Source organism: Natator depressus, chromosome 8 (assembly GCF_965152275.1).
Source record: "Natator depressus isolate rNatDep1 chromosome 8, rNatDep2.hap1, whole genome shotgun sequence".
NCBI classification, from domain to species: Eukaryota; Metazoa; Chordata; order Testudines; family Cheloniidae; genus Natator; species Natator depressus.
The window spans coordinates 77,120,897-77,132,971 of record NC_134241.1 but is presented as its reverse complement, the minus strand read 5'-3'; the positions used below and the strand labels follow the sequence as shown (position 1 = coordinate 77,132,971).

The 12,075-nt window shown below is 39.5% G+C and overlaps 1 protein-coding gene across 4 annotated transcripts in view; it reads right to left on the bottom strand.

Annotated features, from left to right (window-relative positions):
• ODF2L (outer dense fiber of sperm tails 2 like) overlaps positions 1-11,647 on the bottom strand; it is a 45,275-nt gene extending 33,628 nt beyond the window's left edge. For 3 of the 4 annotated variants that reach the window (XM_074962246.1, XM_074962243.1, XM_074962247.1), the window contains exons 1-6: positions 11,512-11,647; positions 10,710-10,805; positions 5,617-5,774; positions 4,733-4,850; positions 3,431-3,562; positions 1,801-1,863 (exon numbers count right to left, since the gene is read on the bottom strand). In XM_074962246.1, the coding sequence (XP_074818347.1) occupies positions 1,801-1,863; positions 3,431-3,562; positions 4,733-4,850; positions 5,617-5,774; positions 10,710-10,793 (555 nt within the window). In that variant the 5' untranslated portion in view covers positions 10,794-10,805; positions 11,512-11,647. The remainder of the gene's footprint in view (positions 1-1,800; positions 1,864-3,430; positions 3,563-4,732; positions 4,851-5,616; positions 5,775-10,709; positions 10,806-11,511) is intronic. The other variant, XM_074962244.1, reaches the window with a different exon arrangement.
• Between the last annotated feature and the right edge of the window lie 428 nt (positions 11,648-12,075).

Sequence of the window (12,075 nt, the reverse complement as noted above, 5' to 3'; positions counted from 1 at the left end):
TATTAGGGAATTTCAAGATGATGCTTAAAAGCAAAGAAATCATACACCTGAATATAAAAACAAAAAAGTGTCTCAAAGCAGGGACATGAATTTAAGTGTACAGATGCACAGTCAACATAATTGGGTACCTAAATTTAGCTGATGTACAATGATGCCTTGTATTACAGGGATTTGTTCTGGGACACTCTTTTTGTCAAGTTTTGTCAATTTCCTGCAAGTCAAATTACTGAAGGATACACATACACTTCATTTACTTATCAAATTGTTTTTAAAATTCTGCTTTTTTAAAATTACATTTGAAGCGGCCACAAGGGAGCAAGGAGACAGAGCAGACAATAAGGGAAAAGCCAGAAGAAGGAATTAAGAATAGGGTGCTACTCTGGTGAGTAAAAAAACCAAAAACCAACCTAAACACAGAGACAGTAAATATTTGTGAACTTAGTAAAAGTAATGTTACTTTTGAGAGAGGAGCTCCTAATTGTAAAGGTTATTTGGTCTTCCCCAGAAAGTGAGTCTTAGGATTCGACCTCTGTTGAAGGTAAATTTGTTGGCTGAATGGTTTTCAGACATAACAGCCATATTCTGCCCCTCTCCCAGGCTGGTAGTGTTCCATAAGCAGCCCTTGTACTGACACCTATAGTTCAGGTTGCCTTAACTACTGAGTATCAGACTTCCTGCGTTGTGAAAAATAAACAGCTCTTTTAAATCTGATATCATTCAAATTCCAGTGTAGTCAGTTTCTGCCCAGACTAGGAATAAAGTGATTTGGTTTATATTTTTTGGCCTTGGACAAGTCATTAACACCACCTTGGGCCTCAATTTACCCCATTTGTAAAATGAGGATAATAATACATGCTACCTGAGATATTTAGCACCGTAACACGCTTTTCAGCTAAACATCTTGTTATTCCTTCTCAGTACTGGGGTAAATTGAACTTCAACTTCTAATTACTCTGTTTTAAAAAAAGGTACTGGTGGAATTTTACATTTCTTTGTAATACTGAAGTTGCAACAAAATGGTTAAAACTTCTCTTGTCATTGCTTTCATGGAGTTAACTATCTGGATTTACCTCTCTGAAGCTTTAGGTACTTGGATACCATATTGACCTTTATTTTCTCATTTGTGGCAAATGGCATATTTGGGGGAATGATTCAGAGGGTTTACAAGCTTTTAGTTCCATCTGCTTGCTCAAAATGGTGTAGTCTGATCACGATAGCTACCATCTGGGTAGGAATACGACCTCATCATGGAATGGAAACATTACATAAACTATAACAAAAATGGTAATTTGGGGGAGCAATGAATTCATGTTTTTCCCTCCCTTACAGTGCCTATCGATTTATGTCAGAATAAAAAGGCAATACACTTGAATAACCATAACATTAAAACAAAAGTAACATCTGGCCTTAGAGAAACAGAGTTAGACATTCTTCTCAGTTACACCAGTGTAAATAAGTAGCATTTCCATTAAAGTTACTCTGGAATAACACTGGTGAACATCATCATAAACTGGCCCATGCTATATATAGGATAATGTACAGCACATTAAACTCTGTGACACCATACTCCTGAAAAATATCACTAGTAAAATGGGTAAGGAAGAAACAAAATGATGGAAATTGGGTGAGAGCCAGGCAAGTATATCAATATACACATACATGTGACCGCAAGACAGAAGGACCAAGCAGCCTTCCTGATCCTAGGTCTGGCAGTTGCCTAGTGGAATTGTATGAGATGTGGATTTCACTGTTTTGGCACACCTTGATAGGGTAAGGAGCCAGAAAATGTAATTTACTTACATCATTTTCAGTTTCACTTTCAGTTAACTTCTGCATCAAAATGTCAATTTGTTTACTGCTTATCTGCAAGTCAAAATAGAAAAAACAATATTTTAAAATTAATTATTTTATAGTATATGGAACTTGCTGATTCAGTGTAATCGGAATGGAGACTGATATATATGAAATACCCACAGCAAGGAAGTATTTACTTTGACATGCATGATTATTTACAATTGGTGGGAAATACCTTAGAGATTCTGTTCATTCTATGTGCGGAGTTTATGAATAGGGGAAAATAAACCAAGGTTAATTCTATATGAAACACTGATTATTTTTTAAATGGAAGCACTTACATGGCATTCATATTTAATTTTCCTTGTTCAAATAGTAGACTAAAGTACAAGTGTGTATTCCATTCATCTATTTTAAAGACAAAGTGAAGCATTTCCTTAAGAGTTTCTGAAAATATTGTTTGATGGCAGCTAAGATTATCTCCAGACCCCAAAATCTTATATCCCACAATATTAACTTCTATCATAAATATAAATAAACTTGGAATGGCAAAACCATTTATGTAGCCATAACTATCACACAATCATCAATTACATAATTTGGCAGTCAGAGTTGTCCTTATTTTATCAGTTAGTCTTTTTACCCTTATTGATGGAACTTCCAGTTAAGTAAATCCCAAACTTTTTAACTTCAGAGAATGGGCTCACTGACTTCCAAGGAAGTTTAGATGACTCAGCATGTTACAGGACCAGGCCCAATATGAATACTGAATTATAAGAAGGAGATAACCAGCAAGTTGGGTGTTAAACTACAGATGGATCGGAAAGCAGAGAAAAGTAACAAGGGGAAAAGCAAATGAGAGCTGCATTCTCGGCACTGGTATTTGCAGAATGCACTCTGCTGGATTTTGGAAGCATGGTATACTCTGGCTCATCAGTGAGAGGGAAGCCTTACAGAGCATTCTGAACAGAGCTACCAGCACATGTGTACAATGTCCACTTTAGGAATTCACTGCTTATGTATGTTTGGTTTTGTTTAAATACAAACACCGGTGAATAGCAGGTATTCAAACACAAAGAGATAATCACACTACTATTGTAATATAATGCTCTCTATATTTCTTCATTTTTCTGCTCTCTGCCTCCCTATTATTTACCAATTGTCATTCTCTATTTGTTTGTCTTTTCCTTTTTAAACTTCCTCTCCTTCCTTGATTATTCTATATACATAGGCTCCAGAAAAAAGAAAAAACATGCCTTCTCTCATCTGCTTTTTATTAAAAACTTAATATATCTTTTTTGAAGTCAAGCAATTCCTATTCTGACTTATTCAGCAAATGTGATTATGATTAAAGACTACATATACATGAAAGGAAAGTATGGGTATTCTATGATATTTACAATACTATACAAGCATAGCATAGCACAGCATAGCATAGTTTTCTTGAAATAGGTTAAACTTCCCACACAACCTGGGATTGATTTGGACAATAAAGAATATTTGAAACAGTATGATTTTGCATTTTCTGTGACTGCCTCTTTCTTTCTTTGAAAACACTACTGAAAAAGTTCAGGAAAAAAAATAAAATGTGCTCGTGCTCTCTAAACCAGCCCAAGATTGTTTTGGGTCATCTTACTTCTTCATGCTCTGTTGTTCTAAGTAGGTGCAGTAATAATCCTTTTATGTGTTTGAGAGTCTCTAGTTCCTTTATCAGTAAATCCTCTTGTTTAGAAATCTTAAGCATATCTGATGTAGAAAGGTTACACACCTGATAAAATATTAAGCCACAAACAAATATACTGTAAGTGTACTACAATATTTCCCCAAAACAGCATGATTACCACTATTAAAATTTAGCTTTAAAATGTAGAAAACATAAAACTATTTTTCTAAGTACACTGCAAAAATATCATAATGAATATGCAAAATACTGTTTAGATTAGAATGTAAACATTTTGGTATGAAATACTACATAATTCAATATTCACTCTTCAAAGTCTGTTACAGAGAGATCAGGCATATGCTCTTCTCTAGTTTAACTTTTTTGCTGATAAAAGACCCAATTTTCCTCTCCCCAGGGAAAATCTATTTAAATCAAACTAGTTATGCTGCTCCAAAAATAACAAAGGACAATCAGGTAATAGACCTTTTAGTAAGTACTATCACAGAAGTTATTTCATCTGGATTTGCCCATATGTATTCACAATACTTCTGTCTGTAGCTGGAGAGAAACTGAAGTACTATTGGAAATGTTAACTCTGTGGTACAGAAAAGTGTGAATTCCCAATGGCAATTCTTAAACAAATTATCCATGAGGGACTACAAAAAAATCAAGATATCTTGACTCCTAGAATAATATTTGTTTTGTTTTATAAACTTAAATAGTAATAATGTATTTGTACTCAACAGGTTACAGACATCAAAAATCTCATTTGAAGATATTTTTTAAAATCATAGTAAAAAAAGTAACTACTGTACAATATTGTGTATAAACAGGGTTACAATTGGGGAAGAAGATGCAAATGTACTCAAGTTCTTCTCACAAACCCACAGTACACAAGTAGGTATACGTTTCTGCTAAAATGATCAGCAGTAAAATAGCTCAGAATGTTGACTGGCATCGTTAGGGTTCAGAATTAACACTCATGTGAGATGAAAACAAACATTCGGACCTCTCAAAGCTCTTATTTAAAGATGTATGTCTGCACTCATATCAACGCATCAGTCAACATTTAGAGTGTTTTTCTAATCAACCATATGAGTTAGACATTTAAGATTTTATAAAATAAATGTTTAATTCTGCAGAAATGAGTGGAGCAAAAAAAAAAAAAAAAAAACCCAAAACCATACAGCATATCCCAGAACACTAACCCAGTTAGAGTTCTGAGGGTAAATATGTACACAAACTTTTGTATAGTATTAAAATACAGTAACTTACATTTGTCATTCCAGCAATAGTAACTTTAAAAGAAGGCAAAAACATTTCTGTTGAACTGATTGCCATCTCTGCTTCAAGAAGCTTTTCCTGCAATGTGGCAATTTCATCTTCTTTCAACCTATTCACAAGAACTTAATAGAAATCAAATTGCACGAACTATACATGTTTAATATCTAAATAAACTTTTCCATTTCACAAATATTTATTAACCAAAGGCAGAATTTTCTTATAGTGTTCCCTTAATATACAGGCTACAACTCCTTTTCAACTGCATATCATAAATTATTTACACTGAATACTTATGGGAACACTTTCTTGCTGCTGCATTCTATGTCCTCTAAAGCCAGAGGAAGTAAGAACTTTGGGAATTACCCTATTTTTAAAAAAAAAAAAAAAACCTTTTGAAGCAAAGTTTATTTTAAGTGTTACCAATAACTCCTTAGATGACTGTACCACGAACTTTTAATAATCAAATGTACTTTTCACTAATTAAGCTGTTTGCTTTTTGCATTTCACTCAGCCAGGGGAATGAAAATAGACTAAACAATCTCATTTGCAGGGTCTCATGAACTAGTACAATATGCAGCAGTGTTCAGATGGCAAACACAGGCAGGGTGAGACTTTCAAAAAGTTCCCTATTATAGGGTGAAATTAATCTCTGTTCAGAGGACCTACATAAGCCCCTATGTTGTCTAAACACAAAGCCTTAAATGAATCATCTGCCCAGGCATGAATTGCACTCACAGAAGATAAATATTTATGTTTTGAACACATTGTGTGGATTTGAACAGCTAAAGAAGCATAAATAAATGCTGTCAGAACAGATGAAAGACTGTTGGTCTCATGAAATTCTGTAATTGTATTTTTCCTAGTCTGAAGCATACCATCTCATTTCACTCAGGTTTTGTTGTAGGAAGTTTTCCTGTGATCTGCTTTTGAGCTGGGGTGACAGTTCTTTCAGCTTGCTCTGATGTTTATCCATAACTTTGGTAAATGAACTCCAATTCTGCTTCAAGGGTTCCTCCTCCATGCATGCTGAAAACTTACAAACATTTTATTTTAGTCTTTATCTTCTCCCCAACTATTTCAAGACATATTTTCTACCTATAACAACCAAAGCTTAATCAAAAGATAACAAACCAGAATATGGGGCCAGAATTATTTCAAATGTCCATCATCCCTTTTATTATGGGAAACAGAATGGAATTAAAAGATGGTACCAATTTTCTCCTCAATAATTTATTACTCTACGTACTTTTCTCCTACTTTCTTTAGTCTATATGTAAGAAGTCTTGTCCAATGCTGTAAAACAGCTAACAGTGGACGTTATACCCTGAAGATCAAGCATATTACCATCACAGTGAGAAAAATGAAAGTCCAGAATTATTGACTTGTATAAATGGGCAGAAAGAAGGATGTTTCTGATTATAGTTATCATAGCGACAAATTTAGCATTAAGGTCACATAGTTTAATTATTAGCTTCTTAAAAACTGTACAGAAAACAATCCAGCTGGGATTTCTAAAGGAGCCTAAGAAAGTTAGGCAACCAAATCCTATTTAATTTCAAAAGGGAATTGTGTGCTTAACTTCCTGATGATCCTTTGAAAGTTCCACTCTACAGGAATTTGCAGCTAGTCAGGAATTAGGTAGAATTTTCTTTATGCTTTCGCACACATCATTGTATGAATTCCTTCCAGTTTAGCAGGAAATTATTTAATGCAAGGGAGTTAAGAACAAATGTGTAAATATCTCTAATGCCAACAGGAGTGCAAGAAAGGCTGAAGAACGTCAGCCTCATACTGATACTATTGTTAGGTCTTCCACAATTCCCTACTTGGTCTGCTTCTTCACTTAGACCAGTAAAATATTTTCCATGTTGGTTGACTTTTCTGATTCTAAAATAGTCTTCACAGGACTGAATCAATGAACAGAGTTTTGCTGCTTCTCCGGATGTAATAGGTAGTGCATGTCTTGTTCCCTACAATAACAATATTGAGAATTATGTAACAATTGGTACCACTCATTGCTAGGCTTGCTATGCTTACCTGCCACATGAGCCTAAGAGACATCTCAAGACAAAACAACTTACGTTCTTTATTAAGTAGAAATACTCAAGAAAAATGTTCAGGACAAACTAAATTATCATTTTCATCTGTTATTTCCACCATCACTAAAGGCCCCACCCTGTGACATAACAGGAGGAGGTGAGAATTGAGAAAACTGAGAATTTAGCATCAGACTCTTAATAACTAGACTATAACATCACACTTATTTACATCTCTCATAACGTGAAATTTTACAACCAACTTCTATTTTTTCCATTTTCATTTCTTTGTTTTTTCACAGGTTTGCATTTCATAGGGGACTTCAATCTGAATGACATATGCTGGAAGTCTTATGCTACTCGTACGAAAACATCCTCTGAATTTCTAAAAGTTCTAGAGGACAATTTTTTAATTCCAAAAGTGTTATACCCAGCTCAGGGGAATTCTATAAAAAACCTTATCATCTTGACAGGAGGAATTGATTGCAGAACTAAAAATGAGCGTTTCCGTAGGTGCAAGTGATTGTGACTTGATTACATATGTTGCACACAAAGACAATGAAGTCCAAGCCAGTCATGGTGATTTAAAAGGGCCAATTATAGAAAGCTGAAAACAATTATGAACCAAATCGGTTGAGAGAAAGAATTTATACAGAAAAATGTGAAAGATAATTGGTAGCTGTTACTAGATTTTACTAGATGCCAAAAAAGGTACAATTCCACAACTAAGAAGGCTATATTGCTTAAAAAACAACCTGGTTCAGAGGGGAAGTGATATACAAAATGTGGTGTGGTGGTTAATGCACTTGACAACAATCCCGGAGGTTAATGGGTTGGAGTCTCGATTGATCTTACACTGAAAGGCTGTCTCCAGTTCACCTCCATAGGGTTTGAGAAGTCACGGGTGTAGCGGGGCAGTCACACTGCCCCAGCCCAGAAGGGATTAAAAACCAGTCCTTGGGGAGGGCTGGGGCTGACAGCCAATCAGAGAAGGCTGGGAGGCAGCCAATCAGGGCCAGGCTAGGCCATATAAAAGGGCTGCAGGGCCAGAAGACTGTCAGTCTCTCTCCAGCCTAGAGAGGGAAAGACTGCCTGCAAGCAAAAGGAACTATCTTGGACAGAGCAGTGGTGGGAAGAGCAGGAGGAGCTCTAGCCTGGTGAACTCCCAAGCTGAGGCTTTGCTTCCAAGGCCTGAGGAGGTACTGGGGCTGAGGGGAACAGCCAGGGAAGAACTAGGCAGCCAGTCCAACTCCCTTGCTGATGATGAGTGGCCACTTCAGACTGCAGTTTGCCCTGAGGGAAGGAGCTAGATGAGGACTGGCAGTGGGTCACTGAGGTGAGGTGGGCTTAGGGGATGGGGGTTCCCTGGGGAGGGGAGAACCCTGAGTGTGGGGGCCACTGCTGTGAGGCAGTACCCAGGAGAAGGGGTACTGTGGGCCAGGAGGGATGCGGGGCCTGAAGTATAGTGGTGGAGATTAAGAATAAAAAGACAAGTAGCAACAGCAGCAGATGCTCTGAGGCTGGATGAGGTAATTCCCAGACTAACCAGCAGGAGGTGCCATAGTGGTGAGGGCACATTGCGCTACAAAAGGCGGCTGGACATGATGCTAGTCACATTACTCCCTTGTATAATATTGGCTATGGAAAAATGACACACCTTAAAGACATTACTGCTAAAGTTTGCAGATGACAAAGATTTGGGGAGTGTTTTAAAAAATGAATTCACACCACTGATCCAGAGCAATCTGGATTACTTGATAAACTGGGAAACAATATATATTTCAATGCAGCCAAATGTAAAGTCATACATCTACAAAAAAAGAACGCAGGCCATACTTAAAGGATGGGAGACTTTTAGGGGTCTACCAGTGTGGTAGTGTACCCCAAAAGGCTAAAGTGAACTCTGGATGTAAAAATGGGAATATCAAGTAGGAGAAGAGAGGGGTTATTTTACTTCTGTATTTGGCACTGGTGCAACTGACCACTACTGAAATATTGAGTCCAGTTCTAGTGTCAACAATTCAAGAAGGAGGTTGGTAAAATGGAGATGATTCAGAGAAGAGCCACAAGATGATTAAAGGACTGGAAAATGTGCCTTTTAGTGAAAGACATAAGGAGCTATTTAGCTCATCAAAGAGAAGATTACACAGACTTAAGTCTGTTTAAAGTACTTACATGGGAACATAAATTTGATATTAGAAGGCTTCTCAATCTAGCAGATGAAAGTATAACAAGATTGAATGAATGGAAGTTGAAACCAGACAAATTTAGACTAGAAATAAGGTGAAAATTATTATCAGTGAAGGTAATTAACCACTGGAACAACTCAAAGGCTGTAGCAAATTCTCCATCACTGTTTTGCTACAAGATCTTATACTCAATGAATCTAGAACATTTCCAGTCTGAAGTCTTAATAAATAAATAATAATAAACTGTTTCTTTGACTGGTGATTTAAGTTAAAAGGGTGCTTAGTTCCAGGAGAAGTAGAATTTTTCTAGAGTGATATAAGTATGTACAGCAAAACAGTAACCAAATTAAAATTCATAAGCATTTAATGAAACCAGCTAACCAATACTAATTTAAGTTGCCCCAGTTTCAGTTGTAAGAGTGAATTAAGTCTCCATTGGTTCTACAAAGTAAATTCTTGCAAATTTACTTGTATGTAAGCTTGTTAAGTTCTATAAAATATATTTACACAGAAGCTTAATGCATTTCATTCCATGTGTGCTGAATGCAAATTTTCATATGTTCTCAAGTTAATATTGCTATGAAAATATTTTTGCTATATTTACACACTGCACAACTAAGCACAAAAATCTGACTGAGATTAGTCAAATTCCTTCTATGCAGCATCTTGGGAGGCTTAGCATAGCATTTTTAATTTATCCTAGTTCATCCAGAGCCAGAGAAGCACAAACTAGAATTTATCCATTTTTTCAATATGTAATTTTTAGAGGTAGTCTTCAATTAGGATATAGGATCTCTCCTACCTTGTGTCAAACTTGCATGAATCTTCTTTTAAGAACATAGCTTCTCTTAGTAAATGTATAGCGTATTCATACACTTTCATAAACCAACGCAGAAGTCTTCCACATAATATCCTTTATTCTAACCCCATTTTTCTTTTATTCCCCTCTGAATTTATTTCCCAGTGGCTTGAGATGTGACCAAACAGCTTCCAACAAACACTTGTTTAAGAGCAGGTCTACACTACTGCTTAAGTCCATCTAAGTTACGTCGCTCAGGAATGTGAAAAAGCAGCCTCTGAGAGATGCAAGTTTTGTGCTGTTCACACTGGTGCTATGTCAGGAGGAGACACCTTCCCACCAACATAGCTTCCGCTTCTTGCAGAGGTGGAGTAATTATGTCAACGGGAGAGCGCACTCCCACCGGCATAGTGTCTCTTCACTAGCAGCTGCACCGATGTAGCGCTGTAATGTAGATTTGCCCTAACTCAAAGAATTATCCTACATATGTCCTTTATTAGCATTGCACTCCATTCCTAAACAGCAAGAGTAGACTCTTCAAAAGTGCCTAGGGGAGTTAAATACCTGGCTCTGACTTTTTTCAAGGGGAATTGGGCACAAAACTCCCTCATACCCTTTTGAAAATCAAACCCCAAATGCATCCCTTCTTTCTACTGTCTACAGATAGGACACAAAATTTAAAGTTTGATTTGAAGCCAGGGTCTAGTCAGTAACAAAGGCATACATTACTCTCCTTTGTAGGAAATGCTCATACATCAGTAACACATTAGCAGAGCAGTCCCTTGGGTAGGGCGAATTGGGGCAACTGCTCCGGGCCCTGCACTTTGGGGGGCCCCGTGGGCCGGTGCAAGTGGTCGGTCGCAGAAGAGAGAAATCTGTCACTTCTGCCCCGGGCCTCACACGGCCCTAGTGATGGCACTACAAATTAGTATGATTTGACTTACCTCAGCAATGTCAAAAGACAGCTTTTGTTGAACATGCAACTCTGATAGACTATCGTTATTCTGTATGTGCATGGATGACAACATTGTGTCCTAATTCTGCAAAAAGATTAAAAGCTGATATAAAAGCATCTATCTACAGTGCCATCATGATAATAAAAATAATAGAAAAGCAAGCTAATGAGGGAAGGCACAGTAGTTAAAGGATCACTGGTACCTCAGTTCAGTTGAATATAAAATGCAGGATGAACAAAACCTAGACCGACCACAAGAATGAAGCTTCCAGATGACCCTGAGTGAAATTACTGGCCAGAGTCAATACTTAATAAAGTATGGTTGTAAGGGATATTTATTTAGCACTTATTTACTTGGCCCCGACCAATCACACATTCATTGCAGAAAAGTTAAACAACCCCCCAAAATAGAGGGCTACTGACTGTAACTGACATAAAAGGGAGGGAGGGAGAGAGGCCCGTCAGGGCAAAGCCTGGCCTCAAGATCCCCCACCCGAGACACAGCAGCCGACGCCGTGAGTGTGAGGGGACGGGAAAGGGGCCGGCACTACACGGGCGGTACAGGGCACCCCCAAGCAGCTTCCCCTTGCCGCGGGCAGTGCCCGGGCACCTTCCCCCAGCGCTGCCCCGCCGGTTCCGGCCAGCTCCCGGCCACGACCCTGAGCCGCCAAGCAGCGCCCCGGGCCATGCCACGCCCCGCCCCCAAGCAGGACAGGGGCGCCCCCCGCTCAGTCCTGCCCCGCCCAGGCCCACCCGGTGCCCTGCCCCGCCGGAGTCCCTGGTGACGTTACCCAGCCTCCCTCCACGGCCGTCCCGCTCCTTCTCCCCGGCGGGAGGCGGGAGCCGCAGCTGCTTCCTTGGCAACCTGTAGCCGCCCGCCGCTTCCGCAGCGCGGCTCCCTTCCCTCGCCCAGCACCCAGGGGCGGAGCCCGTTGCCATGCGGGGCCGAGTGGTGCAAGGCGGCCGGGGACAGCTCTGCCCGCGGGGAGCCGCTCGGCCGGGCCTGGCTGCTGCTGGTGACTGTGAGAGCAGGGCCTTGGCCCAGCGGCGCCCGGTCCCGAGCGCCCCGGACAGAGCCCAGCTTCGTCCTCCCAAGTCCCCGTCACCCGCCGGGAACAGGGCCCGTCACACACAGCTCCAGGCTAGACCCCCCCCCCCATTTGCCCGTCACACACAGCTCCAGGCTAGACCCCCCCCCATTTGCCCATCACACACAGCTCCAGGCCAGGGCCCCCCCTCGTCTGCCCCTGCCCATCATACACACACCTTGCCCACCCATCAGTTGCATCTCCAGACTAGGGCCCTTCCCCATTACATGCATTTCCAGACTAGGACCCCTCCCCTACCTATCCATC